The 26,679-nt window shown below is 33.0% G+C and overlaps 1 protein-coding gene across 1 annotated transcript in view; it reads right to left on the bottom strand.

Annotated features, from left to right (window-relative positions):
* Positions 1–563: 563 nt before the first annotated feature.
* LOC138335131 (probable sodium/potassium/calcium exchanger CG1090) overlaps positions 564–26,679 on the bottom strand; it is a 73,449-nt gene continuing 47,333 nt past the window's right edge. The window contains exons 3-11 of the mRNA XM_069284069.1: positions 24,407–24,507; positions 23,260–23,346; positions 20,741–20,841; positions 17,635–17,858; positions 16,785–16,850; positions 10,349–10,573; positions 9,582–9,683; positions 7,561–7,689; positions 564–5,198 (exon numbers count right to left, since the gene is read on the bottom strand). Of these exons, the coding sequence (XP_069140170.1) occupies positions 4,999–5,198; positions 7,561–7,689; positions 9,582–9,683; positions 10,349–10,573; positions 16,785–16,850; positions 17,635–17,858; positions 20,741–20,841; positions 23,260–23,346; positions 24,407–24,507 (1,235 nt within the window). The 3' untranslated portion in view covers positions 564–4,998. The remainder of the gene's footprint in view (positions 5,199–7,560; positions 7,690–9,581; positions 9,684–10,348; positions 10,574–16,784; positions 16,851–17,634; positions 17,859–20,740; positions 20,842–23,259; positions 23,347–24,406; positions 24,508–26,679) is intronic.

Genomic DNA, 26,679 nt, shown 5'->3' with positions numbered 1-26,679 from the left:
TGTGTATTGATAAATAAAGGGAGGTAATCAGAATAAAAATCATATCCGTTTTGGAATAAATAATGTCTTAAAGAATTAATTATTTAGTTTGACATCCAAGATGAGCAACAAAAACTGACCTTAAAGCTATAACTGGAGTATGCATCTCTTTTGAGTTTCTTGGGTGTTTTTGTCTTTATAAATAATTGTAACGTGGTTAATAAATATTAATATTGCTTCAATTTGATGTCATGAATGAGATTCCCAATGATTTATTGTTATAATCACAGTAATAAACTAAAATAACACAAAACTGAAACTTTACATGCTATAGATATTGCATATTCTGTATTTGCATATTACAGACTTATCTGCCCTTGCGGGTAGGTATTGATTGTGACGTCATGTCTTTGCGAGCGTAACGTCACATTTTTTGAAGAAAACGACGTGAATGCGCTCACAAAATAATGATGTAACAATCGATAGCTACCAATAAGGGAGCTAACTCTGAAATGCGGAATAATAACATAGCGAAAATGACAATGGAGATATTTGAATGCAGATTTTGAAATTCGTTAAGTTAATAAAATTGATTGCTTCCTCTCAGATCAAAAACAATAATTAAGAGCTAAGCTTATAGCTGGAATTTAGGACACATAATAATATATATGTTGATGAAACCTAATTTGGAGTGATGTGAAACTTAAGTAACTTGTAAAATATGGCACATTCATAATCTATAAGTTTACAATCTTTCAAATTAATAAATTGAAATACCTGGTAAATCGAATTTTATCAAATGATTCACTTACACCATGCACTGTTAAGGAGGTAAAACATTATACTCTTTATTTAAAAACATTAAAGATACATACACGTTAGGTTACCCCCGTAAGCCTACTTTTTTCTTAAAATTCATATAGATTCAGCTTTATAAAAAATTAAAACCTACTGTTTTCTTAAAACTTAAAAAAAAAACATCTATTTTAACATTGTTTATACAACTTAAAAGGGAATAATTATCTTGATATAAAATCTTTCAAACCATAAGAGGCAAGCTTGTGAAATAAAATATTTTCTCTGTTCTTGTTGTGTATTGATAAATAAAGGGAGGTAATCAGAATAAAAATCATATCCGTTTTGGAATAAATAATGTCTTAAAGAATTAATTATTTAGTTTGACATCCAAGATGAGCAACAAAAACTGACCTTAAAGCTATAACTGGAGTATGCATCTCTTTTGAGTTTCTTGGGTGTTTTTGTCTTTATAAATAATTGTAACGTGGTTAATAAATATTAATATTGCTTCAATTTGATGTCATGAATGAGATTCCCAATGATTTATTGTTATAATCACAGTAATAAACTAAAATAACACAAAACTGAAACTTTACATGCTGTAGATATTGCATATTCTGTATTTGCATATTACAGACTTATCTGCCCTTGCGGGTAGGTATTGATTGTGACGTCATGTCTTTGCGAGCTTAACGTCACATTTTTTGAAGAAAACGACGTGAATGCGCTCACAAAATAATGATGTAACAATCGATAGCTACCAACAAGGGAGCTAACTCTGAAATATGCGGAATAACATAAAGAAAGGAATTCTTCATAGCGAAAATGACAATGGAGATATTTGAATGCAGATTTTGATCATGAAAACATTGAAGCGATAGAGATCTCAGCACTTTAAAGCTATAGCACATAATAAGGAATATAAATAAAAATGGAATATATCAGTTAAAGCATAATCCTTGAGATTCTATTGTTTTGGCTCGATTATTATTTAAAAGGACTGGAGCTAGTATACCTAGTCAGACAGATTGTATTTATAAATAATTGTCAAGAAAAAAATATAAATTCATAATTTAACAATACAAAAGTACAGATGAATTTTAGTAGCATTCATAGCTTTAGAAAGTGTATTTTCTTGGTAACTTCCTATAGTGGCAATGAAGAGTAAACATCAATATACTCCCATGAAGACAAAAATTAAAGATAAGCTTAAAAGAGCATGAATTTGATAAATTAACAAACTGGCAAGTGAAAAGTTTGTATATAATCATGACTAGAAAGGATTTAGTGATAGAAATTATTAGTTGAGCAAGTACATGTACATTGAAATTTGAGTCAACAATTTTTTCTCTTAAATGTAAAAAGGTTAATTGGTACAAAATATATTTTCATACTGAAACTTAAATTTGTGTTTAAAGACAAAGCTAATTTCTTCAAATATACAAGTAACTTAATTAATTTTACATCTAGATAACTTAAATATTTAGTAGGTAAAACAATATAATGAGCTAGTCAACACACCAGCAAATACTGTGGCTTAGTTATCTCCCCTAACAAGGGCTTATTTATTAACTAGACAGTAAACATGTTTAAAGATGCCCCACCGCTGACAGAGCATAAACTATACTTATAAATTGAATAATAATTGGTGTTTAATCATGTATACGTGTATGATTTATTTTCCTTTTGGTGTATGCACAATCAATACTTCATCCATATAAGACATAGTGCCATGGAATTTTTTCGGGATGCAATTAATTATTTTTAATACTGACTTAAAGTAAAATTAGATGCTCAAACTTTTCAATGGTGGTAATGGTGTAAAGTAAGTAAGTTTTGTAACTGAAGAAAAAACTAATTTGTCTGCTCCTGTTTTTGATAGCGAAATAAAATGCCATTTGTCAGCGGTTGAGCATCTTTAAATATTTTTCAGTTTTCTTTTCTTAATGTATTGAGTAGATGTTAAAGCTTTCAAAATGCAATATAAAATTTTACAGCTGATAAATTGCTGACTAAAAATAACAGCAGATTTATGTGAGTAAAGAAACTGATATGAAAGCGTACTTCATATGTAATAAATTTTCAATATCATGTAAACTTTTTACAGAAATATTCTATAATGACAGCCTTCTTAATTCCGAATTTGCATATTGCATTGTAATCTGCACTTGCGGGTAGGTATTGATTGTGACGTCATGTGTTTGCAAGCGTAACGTTATACGTTTCTGAGAAAACGACGTGAATTGCGCTCACAAAATAATGACGTAACAATCGATACCTTATACCCGCAAGGGAGTTAACTCTGTAATATGCAAAGACGGAATAGTCAATTCATGAATCATCAATAATAAATGTCACAAAAAATTAACGTTAAACCATACAATATATCATAGAAATAAAATATGTATACAATAATTAAAGATTTGATGTACTTCAGACCTCCACTTAAATTGCCTTATTATCACATAATCACCATAACAAAACATTTAACAATATCAAAACAATCTAATAACATTATCAGGAATGTTAAGGTTTTAACGGCAAGAATGGTGCATGGTACTTAAAGCATTCCATATGGTTACGGTTATGATAATACCATTTATAATATTCATAACATATACCATTATATTCATAATAAAATCATAAATTAATCAGCCCACATTTGTATAGATATATTAATTTTATATATTTATAAACGGTTACATGTATTAATAATGAATTGTAACATATATCTAATATCTTGATTTTTCCCTTTCCTTTCTGTCAAAACTACTAATAAAATAATATACACTGTATATGAACTCAGTAAAACAATAAATAAACAACCTTAAATTGTAATCTTAATATTTTTTACATTTGATAAACTCATTTCAATAGTATCAAAATTGAAATTGAGCTGAAATTATCCTAACAATACATTAGTTTGTAGATACAAATCCATACATTCAGCTACAATCATTGACAAGTGTTTTGTGATGTATCATCAAGAACTTGGAAAAAATAACATATTAACACATGTTCATATATAACATAAACCCAATACAAACTTGAGCAATCTTGTTTTAGCCCTACATACCTAAAATTTGTCTTCGTGTCATGAGCGATTTCCCAGAAACCCAGCCGTATTTTGACGTATTTATGTTAACCGCTGTACCCTGGGGTAATAGTAATTAATATCGTGGGTCAATTTGGAATATGTACTGAGCACAACCATTGATCATAGGGGTGCTTAGTGTGGATGGACCTTATACGGTTAGGGACAATGACGATTGAACACTGCTGCACTTTATCTCTTGGCTAGAGAGATCTTCTCCTTAACACTATGGGTTGAGCATTAGACTAATAAGCCAGAGTACGAGGTTTGATCCCTAAAGTGAAGCCAGTTATCAAATCTATGTGAAATCAAGTGCTCTGTTACAATGGCACCCATGTAGGGACTCAGGACGATACTCAGCCTTGCCCCACACGTATTGATGTTAACCCCTGGAAACTCAAGGACGAGTTATTAATGAAGGTGGAGTATATATATATTATGTAACTCTGGTCAATACTAGCCATAATATACCTATCAACTAAAGCTTCTCTTTAGCTCAGCCGATTAAGTGTTAGACTAATAACCTGGGGTTCAATTTATAATGGAAGCAAAGATTAAATAGATGTAAAATCATGCACTCTGCTATTCCACAATTGGTGCATCCCCTAAAACCCACTTATGGCAGCTCCTATAAATTGATGATGTCGTTGCTATTGACTATGACATACAGGAGTTTTGCAATGTCATAAAAGGACCACATGACAGAGCCTCTTCTTGAATACCAAACAGGGCCATGATATGGTTTGACCTTGTTACATTTGTAGTTAATATATCAGCCATAATTTTTTTTATCAAATCAAGCCTTTAGTTGCAATAATAGGAATAGCACCAATCATGATATCCCGCAGCTTTTCTATGAAGGCATATCAGCCCCTTCTTAAGCTGAACAATTGACTTGACCTCGCACATTTATACTATACCCAACTAGAACAATCGGCCATCGACTTTTATATCAAAGCATTCACAACTGTTCCGTCTCAGCACATCTCTGTCTGGACAAATATACATTGAATTTCAAATCCCCATGCAGTGACATGATTGGTTTGATTGCAAGCCAGCGAACCAATCATACACAGGGATAAATGTCCAGCAGTTAAGAGAAACGTCGCGATCTCCTGACAGATTCTTCAATAGTTACTGGCGCACTCCTTGGGATGGACATAACCAAAGATATTGAGTTCGTACAGCGAGGTGAGGGCGGTAAAGAATACATATATAATCATCAGCACCACTCCGTAGGTCTTTGTTAGACGCCACTTGTTTAGGTGAGTGATGAGGATTAACAGGAAAACTGTGCCTAGTAGAGTAAACGACGAGTACAGAAGACCTGCCAAACAACAAACAACAAGGTGTAAATATATACAAACAACAGGGTATAAATAAATACAACATGACATAAATATATAAAAACAACAGGGTGTAAATATATACAAACAACAGGGTGTAAATATATACAAACAACAATGTGTAAATATATACAAACAACAATGTGTAAATATATACAAACAACAATGTGTAAATATATACAAACAACAGGGTGTAAATATATACAAACAACAGGGTGTAAATATATACAAACAACAGGGTGTAAATATATAAAAACAACAGGGTATAAATATATAAAAACAACAGGGTGTAAATATATACAAACAACAATGTGTAAATATATACAAACAACAATGGTGTAAATATATACAAACAACAATGGGTAAAATATATACAAACAACAGGGTAAAATATATACAAACAACAGGTGTAAATATATACAAACAACAATGTGTAAATATATACAAACAACAGGGTATAAATAAATACAAACAACAGGGTGTAAATATATACAAACAACAGGGTGTAAATATATACAAACAACAGGGTGTAAATATATACAAACAACAGGGTGTAAATATATACAAACAACAGGGTGTAAATATATACAAACAACAGGGTGTAAATATATACAAACAACATGGTGTAAATATATACAAACAACAGGGTGTAAATATATACAAACAACAGGGTGTAAATATATACAAACAACAGGGTATAAATATATACAAACAACAGGGTGTAAATATATACAAACAACAGGGTGTAAAATATATACAAACAACATGGTATAAATATATACAAACAACAAGGTAAAAATATATACAAACAACAGGGTATAAATATATACACACAACAGGGTATAAATATAACAACACAGGGTATAAATATGTACAAACAACAGAGGGTGTAAATATATACAAACAACAGGTGTAAATATGTACAAACAACATGGTGTAAAATATATACAAACAACAGGGTGTAAATATATACAAACAACATGGTGTAAATATATACAAACAACAGGGTGTAAATATATACAAACAACAGGGTGTAAATATATACAAACAACAGGGTGTAAATATATAAAAACAACAGGGTATAAATATATACAAACAACACGGTAAAAATATATACAAACAACATATATAAATATATACACACAACAGGGTATAAATATATACAAACAACAGGGTATAAATATATACAAACAACAGAATGTAAATATAATACAAACAACAGGGTGTAAATATATACAAACAACAGGGTGTAAATATATACAAACAACAGGGTGTAAATATATACAAACAACAGGGTGTAAATATATAAAAACAACAGGGTATAAATATATACAAACAACACGGTAAAAATATATACAAACAACATAATATAAATATATACAAACAACAGGGTATAAATATATACAAACAACAGGGTATAAATATATACAAACAACAGGGTGTAAATATATACAAACAACAGGGTGTAAATATATACAAACAACAGGGTGTAAATATATACAAACAACAGAATGTAAATATGTACAAACAACACGGTGTAAATTTATATAAACAACAGGGTGTAAATATATACAAACAACAGGGTGTAAAAATATATACAAACAACATGGTGTAAATATATACAAACAACAGGGTGTAAATATATACAAACAACAGGGTGTAAATATATACAAACAACAGGGTATAAATATATACAAACAACATGGCATAAATATATACAAACAACAGGGTGTAAATATAAACAAACAACACAATGTAAATATATACAAACAACAGGGTATAAATTTACACAAACAACAGAGTACAGTGGATCCCCGATAATCCAGTCACTGTTAGGCCAAAAAATTTTAGGTCCTGAGAGAAATGTTAGGAAATGGATAACCAGAATGTTACATATTGACAAAGTTCACAAAATTTGGTCGTTCAGAAAATTTGTAATCGGGGTAGTTTAGACTGGGATCAAAGTTAACCAGATTATCGAGAGTTCACTGTGTTGCAAATTCAAATATAACAAAAACATAAAAATAACTTAATTGTTCAACTGGAAAAATTGAATTTATATATTTTAACTGTAACAAACTACAAAGTCTTTTATTTTCGTTGAGGTCAATTTTGTTTGGAGACAAAATTTTACAACTTTGTTGGGATTTAAATTCATGAGAGTTTATGTTCATGAATGTCCCTTTAAACAAATCTAATTTTGTGGGGGCTTATTTTCAATGCTTCAGATCAAAAACGAAAATCACATAAAAGAAACCCTCACAAAATATAATGATTTCACAGTAACAGAAACTATATTCAGAACTTTTATCAATCTATTTCAGCGTATGACCTTGAACTCACCTTCGCTATAAATCTCTATAGGCTCTCCCTTATTGATTATGATCTGGAGTAACCATGGTAACCCCATACATATAAGGATATCAAATACATTACTTCCTACTGCGTTAGAGACCGCCATATCTCCATGACCTTCAAAGAAAAATAATGGTCATTATAACAGAATACATTTATATATATACACTTGTACTTAAAGTGAATAGTTAGGCACAGGCAGGCCTGTAAATGGTATAAAATGGTATTAATATATCCAGTATCGATCATTTCTTGTGAAATAGAAAAATAAAATTTCCCGTCAAATCACTCTGCATGCGAAGAAATTAATTCATATTATAGGAATCCTAAAACGTCCTCTCGACTGGTTATGTCAGTGTTGACATTTGCAATGTCAGTGTTGACATTTGCACGCAGCCTTGCTTTCAAAGAGTTAGGCAAATTTATTTTTAGCACTGTGCTAAATTTCCACAGAGTTTCTCATAATTTCAATGGTCTAAACTGGACAACTTAAAGCTGACAATGCAAGTTAAAATTATTAAAATGATTTTTTTTTTTAAAATAAGTATACCCGTTTTTTCAAGAATCGTTTATGAGACATTCCCCAGTTGAGGACAGCCATTTTTGTTTTACATTCCGACGACTCGCCGACCCCTATATAAAGCGTGTGAATTGACACACGTGCGCTCATTCATGTACCTATACACCTAGCAGTCCACAGGTTATATCACCTACAAATAGGTAAACAAAACCCTCACCTGTAAAACTATATGGGACTTTTTTTAGCATGAAAACATGTCAACTCCTCTAAGTTGTTATTCAGATACTTCTCAAAATAAAATTCCAACGCAAGTGAATAGAAATCCGAACAATAATCAGTTCACATATCTCCACGTATATCATCGTACCCGATGCACTCAACTGACCATATACACGTTACTACGTACCTCACCCGAACGAGCGATAACTATCAAGGACACACACGTGTCGTTGTACATGTACGTGTAAAACTTAGTGTATATTGAAGTGTTTTATTAGTTCGTATTGGACATATGTTGGGATATAGCTAACAACACATTCATCTATTACTTCAATGAAATATTGTCAGGTGAGTGCAGTGTTTATTTTCAATTTGACATTGTTATTTGCAATATCGGGCCATATGTATCTGAGACAAGACATGTTTGGAATGATACACGTGTGTCAAGTGTCCCGTGCTTTATATAGGAGGTTGGCCAGTGAAGGTTACTAAGCAGAGCAAAAGAAAAATGGCTGCCACTTCCTTAGATACCACACTGTCATAACTAGGGGATGTCTAAGAAACAATTTTTAAAAAAAAATATTTCGTTAATATATATTTTTTTTAATTTCAACTGAATGTTTTTAACTTGCATTGTCAGCTTTAAGCAGAACTTGACAGTCGTTTTGATATGTAAGGACTTTTGGAATGTCAATGAACAAATTTAGACTGGTTTTCTTTGCCTGACTATTCACTTTAAACCCATAAATACATACTAAATGCCAATAGAATTATTGTATTCCACCAAATAAGCACCCAGGCCACTCAAAAATGTAAAAAAAAAATGAGGGAGCAATTAAAAGGACCAACTTTGGACTAGCCTCACAAAATTAATAAGTGCACAAAGTCAGTTATTTATCAATTTTTAAAATAAATCAAATAGAGAAACCTACACAGCATTCATATTTTGATTCTGCATTTAATTCAAGGTAAGTGAAATCATAGCCTTAAAAGGGCTAGGGGTGCTCATAGGGATTGGGGTTCTAATTGGTTCAAAAAATTGAACTTGAAATGTATGAAAGACTTATTGTATAGCCCGTTATATATGTGGGTAAAAATTTTGTGATTCTAAATATAACTAAAAAATTTTTTTTTTTAAATAGCGCGGTTTAAATTTTTTTGTAAAGTCTCTTACAAATTCATTACAATTGAATCAATTTAGCTTTTACTCAATATATATCCTCTTTGAGATTTGATGAAATAATCAATAGTACTATCGTAAGGTACTTACCTTCTCGTACCACTATGAGACTAGCTATAACGTCAGGCATGCTGACCCCAAAGGCAATAAAGGTAAGACCCATGATAGTATCTGGGATATCTGCTGTATATCCTGAAAAACACAATCAAAAGTCAGACCTGTCTACAATGACCATGCAAAAGTGAACAACTGAAATTAGACTTTTCCCTACCCCAGTAAAATAAAGTTATCTTTTCCGTAGTAACCGCAGGATAAGTATGAAGAACATTTTTTTTCTTTGAATCTTGAAAGTTGAATTTCACCCAAACCCTGTTTTCCCTGAGACATGAGTATTTCTGATTTTGGGTAAGATTGTGAACACACCAATGGACATGGTGAACCGATATCAAAAGAGCACTGGTTCCTTTTTTTTAAAATGAGTATTTTGTAGAAATGATTATTTTCAACAAAATTTTCTGCTAAATTCAAGCATGGGGCAATGTTACTGTGAAGTTACAATAGCATCATCGGGGTTACATTGATTTCGAAAAATAATGCCTTGAAAAATCAATGGAATGCTACCTTGAAACATTTTTTTTTTTTTTATAACCTACCTGATATCTAGTGATTTTGTCTATGTAATATGTTTGCTTATGTCAAGTGTAATATGACCTGGAGCAATTTTCACAGGCTAGCTATGCCAGAAAAATGAAGTCACATAAAAATTTTGAGGACAGTCGGACAATATGACAGCCTCTGCTGGATTACATAATTTTAAATCTATAATACAACAAGCTTTATGGCACTATCTTACTCACCTATAACAGTTATCATCCAGACCATAATATATGAAAATATCGTCAACCAGACGAGGCACATGATAAAGGTGACAACAAACCATCGCCGCCATCGGGGCAAACGACAGTCGGGAATCGATATAAACAATAAAATCTTCAGCGGTATCGCTATAACATAGAACATTTGCTTCCACCATGATTCCGGCCACGCAAAAACAGATTCCGGTTCGGTGTCATCGTAAGTAGCTGAAATTAGAAAAGATGATTCTGCTTCGTCTGGGTTGACCACTGGTTTGACCACTGGTTTGACCACTGGGTCGACCACTGGGTCGACCACTGGGTCAACCGGGTTGACTGGATCAACCGTACCGTAGCCTGCTGAAAAAGAGAAAATGTGGAAATGTTTCAGTTACTGTTGATAGAAATACAAAGCAATAATTATAATGTGACATTCATTTCTGTATGGCTAATATCTTCACAAAGTCTATTAAAATCTGTTACAAGAAATTAAATCCTAACACATCAGTCACAAAGCTGTAGTATTAGAAAATTAGTTATTCAAAAAAAATATTGAAGGTTGAAATATGAAAGTAGTTTTGCATATCTTATCAAATTAATAATGTACCATAATGTTTCATTTTCCATTAATTTTACATAAAGTCTTAATGTCTATAAACAGTAATAAATCATGTATTGCATATCATTTTTTCCGATCATTATCGATCAAACCAAATAAATGTGAATGAAATAATTTTATATCTTTATCATTATTGCATTGTATTAATATTGTTACATGATACATTCTTATACTCTGATACAAATAAGATGCATGCATTATATATACCATCACCATTATAATATACCATCACCAGTGACCAGAATAAGCATTGTCGTGATAGATCCTCATCAAAGCCACCATCATATACAATCATCTTCATTATCATCATCATCATCATCATCATCATCATCATCATCACCACCATCATCATCATCAACATCATTGACTAGAATAAGCATTGTCATGATAGATCCTCATCAATACCACCATCTTATATAATCATCTTCATCATCACCATCATCATCATCATCGCCATTAACATAAGTGACCAGAATAAACATTATCATGTTTGATCCTCATCAAAGCCACCATTGTGCATTGTCGTGATTAATCATCATCAACGTCACCATCTTATGCAATCATGGACATCTTCATCTGACCATCTTCATCTTCATCATCATCAGTGACCAGAATAAGCATTGTTGTGATTGATCATCCCCAATGCCGCCATTTTCATAATTTTGTTCAATCATCATCATCACCAGAAAATTCTTTCATCGCTATTTTCATCAAAATCATCAGACGTAGGAGCGATATCCTCATCCTCATAGTCTATTTGACCTAGCCATCATTTATTGTAATAATCATCACCATCGTCATGATTTTACACAATCATCGACATCATGCATACCTATCTTTGTGAAATTCTGCTTATACATATATGGTCTAGTAAAGATGCTTTTAACATTTTTAGGAAAATTTAAATAATCTCAATGTAAACTGTTCCTGATTACAATCAATAAGATTAAGAATTAGATAACATTATAATGTAAAAACATGTCTGCTTAAAGATGCTCCACCGCTGACAAATGGTATTTTTTCACTATCAAAAACAGGAGCAGACGATTAAGTATTTTTCTTCAGTTAAAAAAGTTACTGATTTTACACCATAACCACCATTGAAAAGTTTGAGCTTCTAATTTTACTTCAAGTTAAAAGTATGAAAAATAATTAATTGCATCCTGAAAAAAATTCTGTGGCACTATATCCTATATGGAATGAATTTCTGATTCTTCATGCACCAAAGGCAAAATAAATTAGTATACATTTTTTATGTTAATTAGACATATTTATACACAATTAAATAACAATTAATCTTCAAGTGATGAATATTATTTATGTTCTGTCGGCGGCAGAGCATCAATTAAACAAGCATGGATATTGTCAAGATATTTAGTTCTATTGTGACATTCCTAGCTCATACATCACAGTACCATCATCTCAATCTTTTCATGACAGATCTTGAATCCCCGACAGTGGTTTTGGTTACAATTAATGAGTTCTAGGATAGAGACAGTTATGTATTGTTAAATGGGAAATACAAAAGGATCATATAGTTTATACATGTATATTCTGGGGTAGACAGGTTAATGGGAAAATTTGTAATTTATAAACAGAGATACACGATACACAATCAAGACATTCTAGTATTTCCATAACTATTTATATAATTTGTATATCAATATTTCTGCTTAAAAGGATAAAATCCTATACATGAACTAAGGTAGGAATGAAAAAAACAGGAAAATGTTTAATTAACATATATACATACCATAAAGACAGAACCATTGTCATAGTAATCTTCAAATTTGTTTATACTGTACATGTATCAGATTTACTTTACTTAGAGAAGTTAGAGACAGAAACAAGTGGATTACCTCCCCTTGTCTGTATATAGCTACTCATGTTATTTCAGTGGATTACCTCCCCTTGTCTGTATATAGCAGCATATGTTAGATGAAGGTAGGTTAGAGTGTTACGATTTTTAAACCTTCCTCAGGCACTTCTTCAGCATCATCCATCCCCATTCTTGTACTTGTACTACACATATAAGCATTTGAAAATTTTGAAATTATTATAGATGTAACAAGAAAATTATTATTGGGTACCTGTCATATTTTCAAAGATATTAGAAGATAAAACCTATCTTTAGTTTATCAATTATCTTTTACAACCCTTTGAAAACTATTTCAGTTTTTAGTAATGTAGTGTATCTAATCGACGCTTACCGTGAATTAAGGCCTTGGTAGAATACATCACTCAAAAGTGAAACTTTATTTGTAATGCTGTAGTACTTAATCTGAAGTCTACATGCACGCATCTCTTGTTAATTTTGTACCATACCACATCATGATCATGCTAAGTTATCTACATCAACTTACAACAAGTGAATCAACATTTAGGGCATGCTTCAGTATCTTTGTTAGTCTATAGTCATTATCTTAAAATTGTTACTTCCTAATTGAATAAAAGTTCATACTATATGAGGCAAGATTACACTTCAATTGTTTTAATACTGCTAATGCTTTCATCATAACACTTTTCTATCACATTGATGAGATATACACATGAATATCTCTACTAACTATTGATGAGATATTCACCTGAATATCTCTACTAACTATTGATGAGATATTCACATGAATATCTCTACTAACTATTGATGAGATATTCACATGAATATCTCTACTAACTATGTATAAAACCTGACTAATTGAATAATACTTATTTTTACCTAGAGTTGATTTAATTAACGAATAAATCTATGTACTGTAGTAATAATAATAACAATAATAGACATTATTTAAAGTTGATTACATGTTGAGCTTAGCAGCTCGTCTTACACATGGTCAAGAAAAATATAAAATACACAATATGCAAAATGTACAAAATATTGACACAGAGGTGGATTGTCACCAGTATCTCGCCAGTCCAACATCAATACAGTCTATTGGCATGTTAAGATGTATAGTTAAGCTTATATTAACATTTATGATCAAAAAATTATGTGTTTAAAAAATTGTGTTCAAAAAATTATGTGTAAAAGATTTATTAAGAGATCCGGCATCTAAACCAACAGGTCACTAAGTAGGACACAAAGGTAAGGTTTGGTCTGGCTTGGTTATTTTGTTTAATATCAACAACCAGCAGGATCATTTAAGGACAGATGTCACATGTGGAGGAAAGATGAAATATTCATTCAGAAACACTAAACCTGTAGTCAATACCCGGTGATGGAGCAAATGACTTAATCAATATGTTTTATACATATACACGTATATTTACCTACATGTATACGTAACATTTTTTTCAGAATAGCAGACAGTGCACATATTACCTTACAGCAAAATTTAATATATATTGTAGATTTTTTATAGAAGAAACATTTGTGCTGCAACTTCAGCACTTTCACAATGTCATAGTAATATCACTTCTGAAGTAACAGATTGCTTTACTTGTTTCATTTGTCATTTTAGCTTGATTTTGTCAAATGTCAAACGACTACTTCCTTTAACATGTAAATGTGGGATCTGTTTTGTCAATCTTATTGTGTGTTCAAACAGTATGTTGTTGTTTGTTAATCATATTTAAGTATCTTATAACTTTCATCCTCAGAATTTTAAGTCCTTAAAAGTTATTGATAACATCTCCACTCTGATAAAGAACCCTTTTAAAGATTTAAGTACCTACCATATTCAACCCAATAAGCGCCCATGTCCCTAAAAGCGCCCCTCCCCCAAAGGCCTCAATTTCAATTGCCCATTACAGGAGGTACACCAGGCATAAATTAAGACCAAAAACTGTATAGGTTTGCAATAACTTTTACCTTATTAAGTACCTTTCCATTCTTTCAATTTTATAAACACTTATAGGCGCTTATTGGGTGATCAAAACTGCCATATCTCTATCTATCGACAGTGAATACTGGGATAAATCACACTGTAACCCAAGCAAAAAATGTCTTGGTAACAATTAGTCAATTTAATGCATCACCTGCAATAACACTTTTTGGACCAAAATAACCAAGCTTATCTGAGTGAAGTAGCACTTAAATTGTAAGTTCTATCCACTGTAGGTAGTTTTTTTCAGTATTAAGGATAGAAGCAGACGATTTAGCATTTTTCTTCAGTTACAAAAGTTACTAATTTTACTTAAAGTTAGAAATATAAAAAATAATTAATTGGATCCCGAAAAAAATTTGTGGCACTATATCTGACATGGAATGAAGTACTGATTGTGCATGCACCAAAGGCAAAATACATAATTAATTTCTTTCTGATATTAGATATGTGTCGTCAAAACAAAACAATTAAATATTACTTTATGGCAAATTTAACACTTTTTAATTATTCAAGTTGTTTGAAAGTATATTAGCTTTAAAATCAATTAAATATTCAAATTCTACTTTTAATTATTTTAATTTGCAAATTAAAATCTGCCTGTCAGAAAGAATATAAACTGAAGAGTTTAGAAATATTATTTTCGACTTCAAATATCCTAGAACGGCAATTATACCGACATTAAATATCCCAGTATGGTAATTAATATGGAAAATAAAGGTTCTAAGATGGGTTTTGTCAATCACATTCATACTTGTTATGCAAATTAGGGACTATTACTGTCGCCTGTGTTTGAAAGTTGATTCCCAGGTTTAGATGAAAACATCTCATAATAATTACCTTGAATACTTGTTAGCATAACTAAAATTCACAATGAAAACTAAAACCTTTGGGTTATTTTCATCTCGATGTTCAGGGGCTAAAATAAAACTTTGAAGATATATCATAATCACCATAATGAATTAGAAATGTCTTCAAAAAATCTTTTAGATGCCTCCTCCTGTATTAGGAAAGATATACACATTAAAGACATGGGGCAGGAAGGGTCAGAATTATAGGCTTGGGTGACTGAACACTAGATGTGACACCCCCTCTCTCCAACACAACCCCCACCACATTTCTGGGAGGAAGAGGACAAGGGGGTATAACAAAAGATTGGAAATCATGACTCAACCTATCATTAGGTCAAATCTCACCATGTTTTGTCAGTTAAGCCTACTATACCACCTACATGAATCAACATATTTCTAAATTTCATAGCCTGAATTTCTGATAATTTGGTTGATTTCCTACACAACACTACTTATTGCCAGGTTTCATTTACAAAACTTCTGACAATCGACCCAGTTGCCTATATATACATGTATATAGCTACTGCCTTCATGAATCAACCTATTGTCAGACTTCATCTCCAACATTTCTGTCAATTTCATCTATCTCCTACAAGACTCAATCTATTGTTTGACCTTATATCTTTAATTTCTGTCAATTTTCTACTACATGACTCGACCTATTGTTTGTATTTCATCAGCATGTGTGTTTGTTGTCATAAACAAAATGACTATAATATTCAGTCATATTGCATAACGGCAGGCTTCCTTCATATAACTGTGTGCAATACAATCAGATTACAAAATTATAACAGTGCTGTAAAAGTATCAAATGTATGATATAGTTTGTATACATGTAACATCACCAAATTTATATTACATTTACAATAATTTTATAAACAAATAAGCATCAATTTCTTTATAAAATTGCTGCAAAATTATAATCATAAAACGAAAAGCAAAATATTTTAGCAAAAGCAATATGGTTATATCAAAGAGATTGCAGCAACTTAATAAACAATGAAAGTATTCATATATTGTAGTATTGAATATAATGTCAGATTTTTGTTGTGCTGGATTACCCTTTGAAAGGAGCATGGTTTAAATACATTACCTAAGCACGTGTGAAATATTTTGAGGGACAAAAAAACCATAAAAAGAATCTTTACCCATTTTCATCATATGTCCTTCACCGGGATCGTCTGAATCTGAATCTGTTAAGGCAGTCAGCTCCTCTGAAATAAAACAGGACACCGGGTTACAACACTAAGGATGAATTAGGCAGGGATGATTACAGAGATATTAACCGCAATATCGTTAATCAATTCAATAATATTAATTAATTATCAATTAATCAATTGACAGCAATATTGTATAAATCAATTAAAGATGCTCCATTGCCGACAGAGCATAAATGATATTCATCATTTGAACAATAATTGGTGTTTAATCGTGTATATATATGCCTAATTAACACAAAAAATAACTTAAAATAATTTATTTCGCCTTTGGTGCATGTGCAATCATTACTTCATTCCATATAAGATATAGTGCCACGGAACTTGAAGTAAAATTAGAAGCTCAAACTTTTCAATGTGAGTAATGGTGTACAGTAAGTAACTTTTGTAACTGAAGAAAAATACTAAATCGTCTGCTCCTGTTTTTGATAGTGAAAATATACCATTTGTCAGCGGTGGAGCATCTTTAACAGCAATATTGTTAATTACCGTAATTAAATAATATCGATCAATTATTAATTAATCAATTTTAAAATTCATTATTTTATTCATTCATAACCATTCATTCATTTATTCATTCAATCATGAAAATTCAGTCATTCATTCTTTCATCTTTCTTTATTATCATTCATTCATTCATTCATTCATTCATTCATTCATTCACATTCGTTCATTCAATAGACATTCAAACACTTCTCTTTTCCATTATTTATATCTTATAAGTCATATTCATTCATTTACTGAATTCAATCTGATGATAAACTTCCATACCAATATTTACCTGATAAAGACTCGGACACACTATTAGCATTCATTATCACAGCACCATTACTATTAGCGTCCCGTAACTTATCGTAGAGTACAACTCTCTCGGATTCCTTCTGGCCAGTTGTGACCAGACCACAACATTTTACTTTTGGTACCAGCCAGGCTTCTATTTTACTGTTGTAGTACATTATCACTATATAAACCATATAGAAAAGCACCAGTCCTAGGGCCTCGTACCTGAAACATTACAATCAGATATCATTTGTTTACTTAAAGGACAACCAAAAATCTTTTAAATTAAAAGATGCTGAACAAGAATATTATTCAGAATATAAATTGATCAACTAGTTTGGTTGTCAAAGAGATTCCTCAAAGTCTCCTTATCTCCATTCCAACAACTCCCCTCCTCCCAAAGAAGAGATTTTCAGAAAATTGATATCGAAAAATATATAATGGTAGAAGGTATTCTTTAGCTATTAAATTTCGAGGATGTAAAATTTTGTGATTTACTGTTCTGAACATTTTCGCAAGGGCTTATTTTCATCAATCCCTCTATCGCCTTGGAAAATGTCGTTCGCACTACAGGCTCTGATAAGTAAAACCATGATGTTGCTCAATTTGTGAGATATGAAATTTCACAAATTTAGCAAAATTAAAAAAAAAAATTTTTATTGACAACTTTATATCGAGCAGTAAATTTTAAAGAAAACTATAGGTTGAATATGCACGATTAAGAAAGAAAAAATCTTGCATTATATGAATTGCATCATGTTGGGCAGGCTCATTGGTAGTATAAGGGGAGATAAATCATACAGTAAGGGAGGTAAATCATACAGTAAGAGAGGTAAGTCATACAGTATGGGAGGTAAATCATACAGTAAGGGAAGTAAATCATACAGTAAGAGAGGTAAATCATACAGTATGGGAGGTAAATCATACAATAGGGGAGGTAAATCATACAGAAACAGAGGTAAATCATACAGTAAGGGAGGTAATCATACAGTAAGGGAGGTAAATCATACAGTAGGGGAGGTAAATCATATAGTAGGGGAGGTAAGTCATACAATTGGGGAGGTACATCATACAGTAACGGATGTAAATCATACAGTAAGGGATGTAAATAATACAGTAAGGGAGGTAAATCATACAGTAAGGGAGGTAAATCATACAGTAAGGGAGGTACATCATACAGTAACAGATGGAAAATCATACAGTAAGGGATGTAAATCATACAGTAAGGGATGTAAATAATACAGTAAGGGACGTAAATAATATAGTAAGGGAGGTAAATAATACAGCAAGGGATGTAAATAATATAGTAAGGGAGGTAAATCATACAGTAAGGGATGTAAATAATACAGTAAGGGAAGTAAATCATTCAGTAAGGGAGGTAAATCATTCAGTAAGGGAGGTAAATAATACAGTAAGGGATGTAAATAATACAGTAAGGGAAGTAAATCATTCAGTAAGGGAGGTAAATAATACAGTAAGGGATGTAAATAATACAGCAAGGGAAGTAAATCATTCAGTAAGGGAGGTAAATCATTCAGTAAGGGAGGTAAATAATACAGTAAGGGAGGTAAATCATACAGTAAGGGATGTAAATAATACAGTAAGGGAAGTAAATCATTCAGTAAGGGAGGTAAATCATTCAGTAAGGGATGTAAATAATATAGTAAGGGGAGGTAAATCATACAGTAAGGGAGGTAAATCATACAGTAAGGGAGGTAAATCATACAGTAAGGGAGGTAAATCATACAGTAAGGGAGGTAAATCATACAGTAAGGGAGGTAAATCATACAGTAAGGGAGGTAAATCATACAGTAAGGGAGGTAAATAATACAGTAAGGGATGTAAATCATACAGTAAGGGAAGTAAATCATTCAGTAAGGGAGGTAAATAATACAGTAAGGGATGTAAATAATACAGCAAGGGAAGTAAATCATACAGTAAGGGATGTAAATCATACAGTAAGGGAAGTAAATCATACAGTAAGGGATGTAAATCATACAGTAAGGGATGTAAATAATACAGCAAGGGATGTAAATAATATAGTAAGGGAGGTAAATCATACAGTAACGGAGGTAAATCATACAGTAAGGGATGTAAATAATACAGCAAGGGAAGTAAATCATACAGTAAGGGATGTAAATCATATAGTAAGGGAAGTAAATCATACAGTAAGGGATGTAAATCATACAGTAAGGGATGTAAATCATACAGTAAGGGATGTAAATCATACAGTAAGGGATGTAAATCATACAGTAAGGGATGTAAATAATACAGCAAGGGATGTAAATAATATAGTAAGGGAGGTAAATCATACAGTAAGGGATGTAAATCATACAGTAAGGGAAGTAAATCATTCAGTAAGGGAGGTAAATAATACAGTAAGGGAGGTAAATAAATTTAAAATAATACAGTAAGAGAGGTAAATCATACAGTAAGGGAGGTAAATCATACAGTAAGGGAGGTAAATCATACAGTAAGGGAGGTAAATCATTCAGTAAGGGAGGTAAATAATACAGTAAGGGAGGTAAATAAATTTAAAATAATACAGTAAGGGAGGTAAATCATACAGTAAGGGAGGTAAATCATACAGTAAGGGAGGTAAATAATACAGCAAGGGATGTAAATAATACAGTAAGGGAGGTAAATCATACAGTAAGGGAGGTAAATCATACAGTAAGGGAAGTAAATCATTCAGTAAGGGAGGTAAATAATACAGTAAGGGAGGTAAATAAATTTAAAATAATACAGTAAGGGAGGTAAATCATACAGTAAGGGAGGTAAATCATACAGTAAGGGAGGTAAATCATACAGTAAGGGAGGTAAATAATACAGTAAGGGAGGTAAATAAATTTAAAATAATACAGTAAGGGAGGTAAATCATACAGTAAGGGAGGTAAATCATACAGTAAGGGAGGTAAATCATACAGTAAGGGAGGTAAATCATACAGTAAGGGACGTAAATCAATTAAAAAAATCAATGAATTAGTATTTTTATCACCCTGAAAAGATCCCATAATATGTTTGTATTATGCACATAACCAACTATGATGTTCATTATAATTATGTTTTACTGTATAAAAAAATAAAATGCGAAATGACATAATCACCAGTATATGTTTTCATCCAATATCACAAGTGCCAGGGCACCGACACTTAACGAATAGAAAACACAATCTCGTATTAATGGCCACCAGTTCAGGTATACAACCTACAAAATAAGACACAATACAACATTGATAGGGCCAAAAAAAACAAAAATATGTCTGTTTAGGGTTACCTGACCGATCCTAATTTTTTACCCCAGACCCTAATTTTCATTCCACTCTTCAACAAAAAATAAAAAAAAAAAATAATCAAAAGGCCCAGAGGGCCTGTATCGCTCACCTGGTTTTTTGTTAGTAATTATCACTAAGACTCTGACAATTAGAAAAAATAAGCGAAATTGACTCCCAAAGTTGAATTTTGAATCACAACCATACAATGATGCTATTGATACCATACAAATATGATATCCAATACATAGGTTCAGAGACAAAGTAATTTATATGAAAATAGTAGCCTAATTGACCTTTTTGACCTCGCATCTATTACCGTTTAAGGCCCCGGGGATCAGCCCTATCATTTGTACAATTTCAAATCCCAACCCTATAAGGATGCTATTGCATTATAAGTGCTCTTCCATTCTTAGTGAAGAAGAAGTCGTTTATATGGAAATAGCTAAATTGACCCCTTTTGACCCCACCCTTCAGGCCCCCGGGGGGTCAGCCCCATCATTTGCAAAATTTTGAATCCAAACCCTATAAGGATGTAACCATTGCATTATGAGCACAATCCCATGTTAAGTTGCGGAGAAAAAAGTCATTTATATGGAAATTTTTGACCCCGCCCCTCAGGCCCTATCATTTGCTCAATTTGGAATCCCCAGCCTACAAGGATGCTACCATTGCATTATGGGTGCTATACCATGCTTAGTTTCAGAGAAGAAGTCGTTTATATGGAAATAGCCAAATTGGCCCCTTTTGACCCCGCCCCTCAGACCCCGGGGGGTCAGCCCCATCATTTGTACAATTTTGAATCCCCACCCTATAAGGATGCTACCATTGCATTATGGGTGCTATACCATGCTTAGTTTCAGAGAAGAAGTCGTTTATATGGAAATAGCCAAATTGGCCCCTTTTGACCCCGCCCCTCAGGCCCCGGGGGGTCAGCCCCATTATTTGTACAATTTTGAATCCCCACCCTATAAGGATGCTACCATTGCATTTTGGGTGCTATCCCATGCTTGGTTTCAGAGAAAGAAGTCGTTTATATGGAAATAGCCAAACTGACCCCTTTTGACCCCGCCCCTCAGGCCCCCCGGGGGTCAGCCCCATCATTTGTACAATTTTGAATCCCCACCCTATAACGATACTACAATTGCATTATGAGTGCTATCTCATGCTTAGTTTCAGAGAAGAAGTCGTTTATATGGAAATAGCCAAATTGACCCAATTTGACCCCGCCCCTCAGGCCCCCGGGGAGTCAGCCCCATCATTTGTACAATTTTGAATCCCCACCCTATAAGGATGCTACCTTTGCATTATGGGTGCTATCCCATGCTTGGTTTCAGAGAAGAAGTCGTTTATATGGAAATAGCCAAATTGACCCCTTTTGGCCCTGCCCCTCAGGCCCCCGGGGGGTCAGCCCCATCATTTGTACAATTTTTAGTTAGTAGCCCATAAGGATGCTACCAGTCAAATTTTGTTGAAATCCGACCAGCGGTTATGGAGAAGAAGTCGATTGTTGACGGACGACGGACGCCAGACGCCGGACGAAGGACGCCGGACGCCGGAAGCCGGACGCTGCGGTATCCCATCAGCTCACCTCGGTCCTTTGGACCAAAAAAAATAATCAAAAGTCAGGATTTAATTGATCTCAGACTCCAGTTCCGGCCATTACTTTAGAGTGAAAGACACTAAAAATATATCCCGACCTACCTACCCTATTTATTTTGCCGATGTAACCCTTAACAAACATATATTTTTTTTGGCCTTAGTACATTTTTCGCTAATTGACTCTTTACCCCTGAAACTTCATAATGCACTCTGCCAGTCTTAGAATTACAAGAGTTCATTTGTATCTTCAGGGGTGATTAAATTAAAACAAGTGAAGGATTTGAATTATGGTGCAGTTTGTACTGAATGTGATTAAATGTACTGATTATAGGGAACTTGGATAAAAACCAATTCAGAAGGAACTCATATAATATGTTGGTTTTGAGATACCAAATCAACATGGGTAATCAAAGTTCAATTTACTGTCGATTAGTCCCACCTTCCGGTGATTGTTATGACATATTTTGAAGTGGTTTTTGTGAAATCACAATTGCGTACCTGAAGGTTGGACTAATTGACTGATAATCATAACGTACTTTACTCACATTGCTTTGGTATCATGAAAAAAAAACCAATGTTCAGATAAAACAATTATATCATATATTCTAAACAAATATGAATGAAATGATAAAGTAAAAAAATAATGGTGGTATAAGTAATGGTTACATCATTAAGGTATACAAATAATGATGACATCACATATTCAAGGTATATGAATAATGATGACATCACTTTAATGATGTCATACTTACCATACCAGCCAGTAGTGCACATACACTGATGACAAACATCACATTATACACGGCTGATCCCACAACTGTTCCCAGTCCGATGTCATCCTGTAACCATGGAGACAAATTATTTCTTAATATTTCTCATCAGAATATATTTCAATTGCTGAAATGAAATGCAAATACTTGTTATTCATGCCAAAAATTAATTGTATATATGCATCATTGGTTGGAAATGAATTTGAGACTGTTTTGAATATCTACATATATCGGTTTAACTTGATAATCAAACATGCAATCAACTGATGAAAATCTCCAGCCTGAACATAGAATTGGGATGGGAGAAGATGCTTTGGGAAAGCTGGCGAAATGGTAGGACGTGATGTGACAGAAATAATGGACATCATAGTTAACACTGATATCCTTCAATCTTATGGCAGGGGTATCAACATGTTTGTTTATTGTTAAAAGCATTTTGGATCTCATGCTATGAACATAATTTTATCATCAGTTTCAATGATGATTTGAAAAACAAGGATGGATAAATTACATAATTCCTACAGGTGTTCAAATCCAGGAAAATATCACATAATACTTGCTACATAATTCAGAGACAACAGGACACAGACTGAGCTTAGGATACATGGGAAAGTTACATAATTACTGATGATAAAAGATCTAATAGTACATGACAACAGGACGATTATGTTTGACGTAGTTACCATAGAGACAAGCTGTAGATAGTTTAAAATTATTGTATGTTTGTTTGTTTTATGGCACATCAACAGCCAAGGTCATTTATAGGGCAGGTTAAATTTACTTTAGTACCTGGAAAAAAACCACCAACCTATGGCCAGTATATGGCAACTGCCTTATGTAGGTTTTTTGATCCACAACCCAAAGGTGCATGGATTTTGTTTTTAGTTTTACATCCTGTTTAGTGCTATAAGGATTATTAGTTTTACATCCTGTTTAGTGCTATAAGGATAATGAATTATAAGGCATAATGTCATCTCCAATTCAATGGTTCTGGCGGTACAGCCCGGAAAAGCATTTCCAACGGTTTGATGGACACATGGACAGACAGAGCCCAAATCAACATCCCCCACATGTTTTGTGTGGCAAAAAAAAGTAGTCATAGTGATGAAAATATTCAGAATGTACTAACCTTAGCAATGAAAACAGCAATAATTGCGGTGGCCAGTTCAGGGGCGGAGCTGCCAGCCGCCATGAAGGTTGCCCCAGCAACATCAGACTGGATGTGTAAAGCTACAACATAAACAATTCATGAAATTAATGATGATATAGATAATTTACTAAAAGCTAAAATCATATAGACATTATATGGAATGAGTAACTCTATATTGTAAGTTATATATCAGATTTGTTCTAGAATAGACAGCACAAACCACCACCACTACTTTTCTCCCATACTTCACATACTGTATAACAATTTTCTTTTTTCGTGGCTACTTAATTTCGTGATTTCAATTTCAATACAAGTTTGTGAAGATTAACATTCAAAATTTTAAAACAATGACTGGAAGGTTCCAAAAATTCCAAAATATTAATGATGCAGATATAAGTTCATAGAGATAAACTTTTGCGAATTTATTTGAATTGTGAATTCACGAAAGTCCAGCACATGCACCTCTTGCAAACATCTTCTCTAATTGAAGTTACAATATATAGCTGTCACTATGACTAAATAAACAAAATTGTATTTTCATGAAAAGTAGACAATTAGCAGTATTGAGCTTCCCCTTATAGAGCATGTGGTTCTGAATCCCTGATTCTTTGTAGAAAATCTGTTTTATTTATAGTATTCCTGTTTTCTACTAAGCTTTGTATTGAAAAAATAGCTAATCGCCAGCCAGTATGAAGTCAAGCCTCATGCTCACAAACGCACATGGTTTCATTCAATATCGCAATATATTCAATAACATTGTAAAATACAAAATACAAGAGGCCCAGAGGGCCTGTATGACTCACCTGGTGTTTTTTTTTTTAACTTTTTTTTTTTGAGGGGGGTGGGGGGGGGTGGGGGGTGGGGTCAGCACCATCATGTGCACGATTTGGAAATCCCCATCCTAGAAGGATGCTACCATTGCATGAGTGCTATCACATGCTAAGTTTCAGAGAAGAAGTTATTTATATGGAAATGGCCAATTTGACCCATTTTGACCCCGCCCTTCAGGCCCCAGGGGGTCAGCCTGGAGAAGAAGTGGATTGTTGACGGATGGACGGGTGCCGGATGCCAGAGGCCATGGCATGGCATAAGCTCACCTTTGTCCTTGGTAACAAGGTCATGTACGGTTTGATTGACAGCTGTCGATCCGTCAATTATGGCTTGGTTCTGTATTTATGCTTTTAATTTTTTTTTATTTCTTCTAATTCCACCTTTTTTGACATATATCAATGGCATTTTGTCTGGATATGCCGCAGTGGGCCAGCATTAAATCGAGACAAAGGGGCACATAGAGTGTAGCACTTATATAAATATATATTAGACAAAGAGCAGCGGAATCAAGTCATTACAATGCTATATAAAATATGTTGTACATTCAGCAGTACCAAAAATGAAACATTAATCTTCAACTTTCATTTCGAAGACAACTTCTACACTTTTACATCTTTGTGTACTTATGGTGCCTGGTGATTTGTCTAATGAAGGTGACAATGTATAAGTTTTGTAACAATATTAATGCATATATCCAAGAAGTAGAGCCACCACTGTCGTTGTTTGGTAGCTGGGTAAATGGTTCCTCTGCCAGGGAAATCTATGATTCAGTAGACACAATCTCAACAGCCGGTGTTTTTGAGATTTATTTAGGAAGTAGACCTACTACCTGAATAAATCTCAAAAACACCCACCAGTCCTGTCTGTTGAGATTGTCTAACACATCAAAGGCAGAATGATCTGAATCAAATTTACAAATCAAGCACTGGTAATACAGATTATACCATATTGCACCTCACCCCACCTAAAGAAGCCTAAAATTGGTGTGGTACGTGTCTTATTTGCAGACAATCTGCCCGATATCATCGATCTATAAGCTGGTCATCTGTATTTTTTAATGTCTGTCAGTGTTGCAACAATCAATCATGCAGCCAGACAGATAATAGCAAGATGTTCTAGCATTTATAATAAAGATCTGCAAATAATCAAATTGAAATCAATCAAATTGATGACAACTTAAAATATGACCAATACCATACTGGATTAAAGTCGGCCTGATCATGCAATGAACAGTAATGGTGTTTAGAGTGTTCAGCTAATCTAAGTAACTTTATAGCATATATGTTTAGTTTATTTGATGTCAATCTCTTCAGAGGACAACAGCAATAACAAAGAAACACAATGGCTTCATCCCTCTTGATATAAACAGGTAGAATGTATAAATAAGAGGCTGGGATGAGTGGCATTGAAGCCATTAGGAA

This window comes from Argopecten irradians, chromosome 11 (genome assembly GCF_041381155.1).
Source record: "Argopecten irradians isolate NY chromosome 11, Ai_NY, whole genome shotgun sequence".
Classification (NCBI taxonomy): domain Eukaryota; kingdom Metazoa; phylum Mollusca; class Bivalvia; order Pectinida; family Pectinidae; genus Argopecten; species Argopecten irradians.
This window is presented reverse-complemented; position numbering and strand designations above follow the sequence as displayed.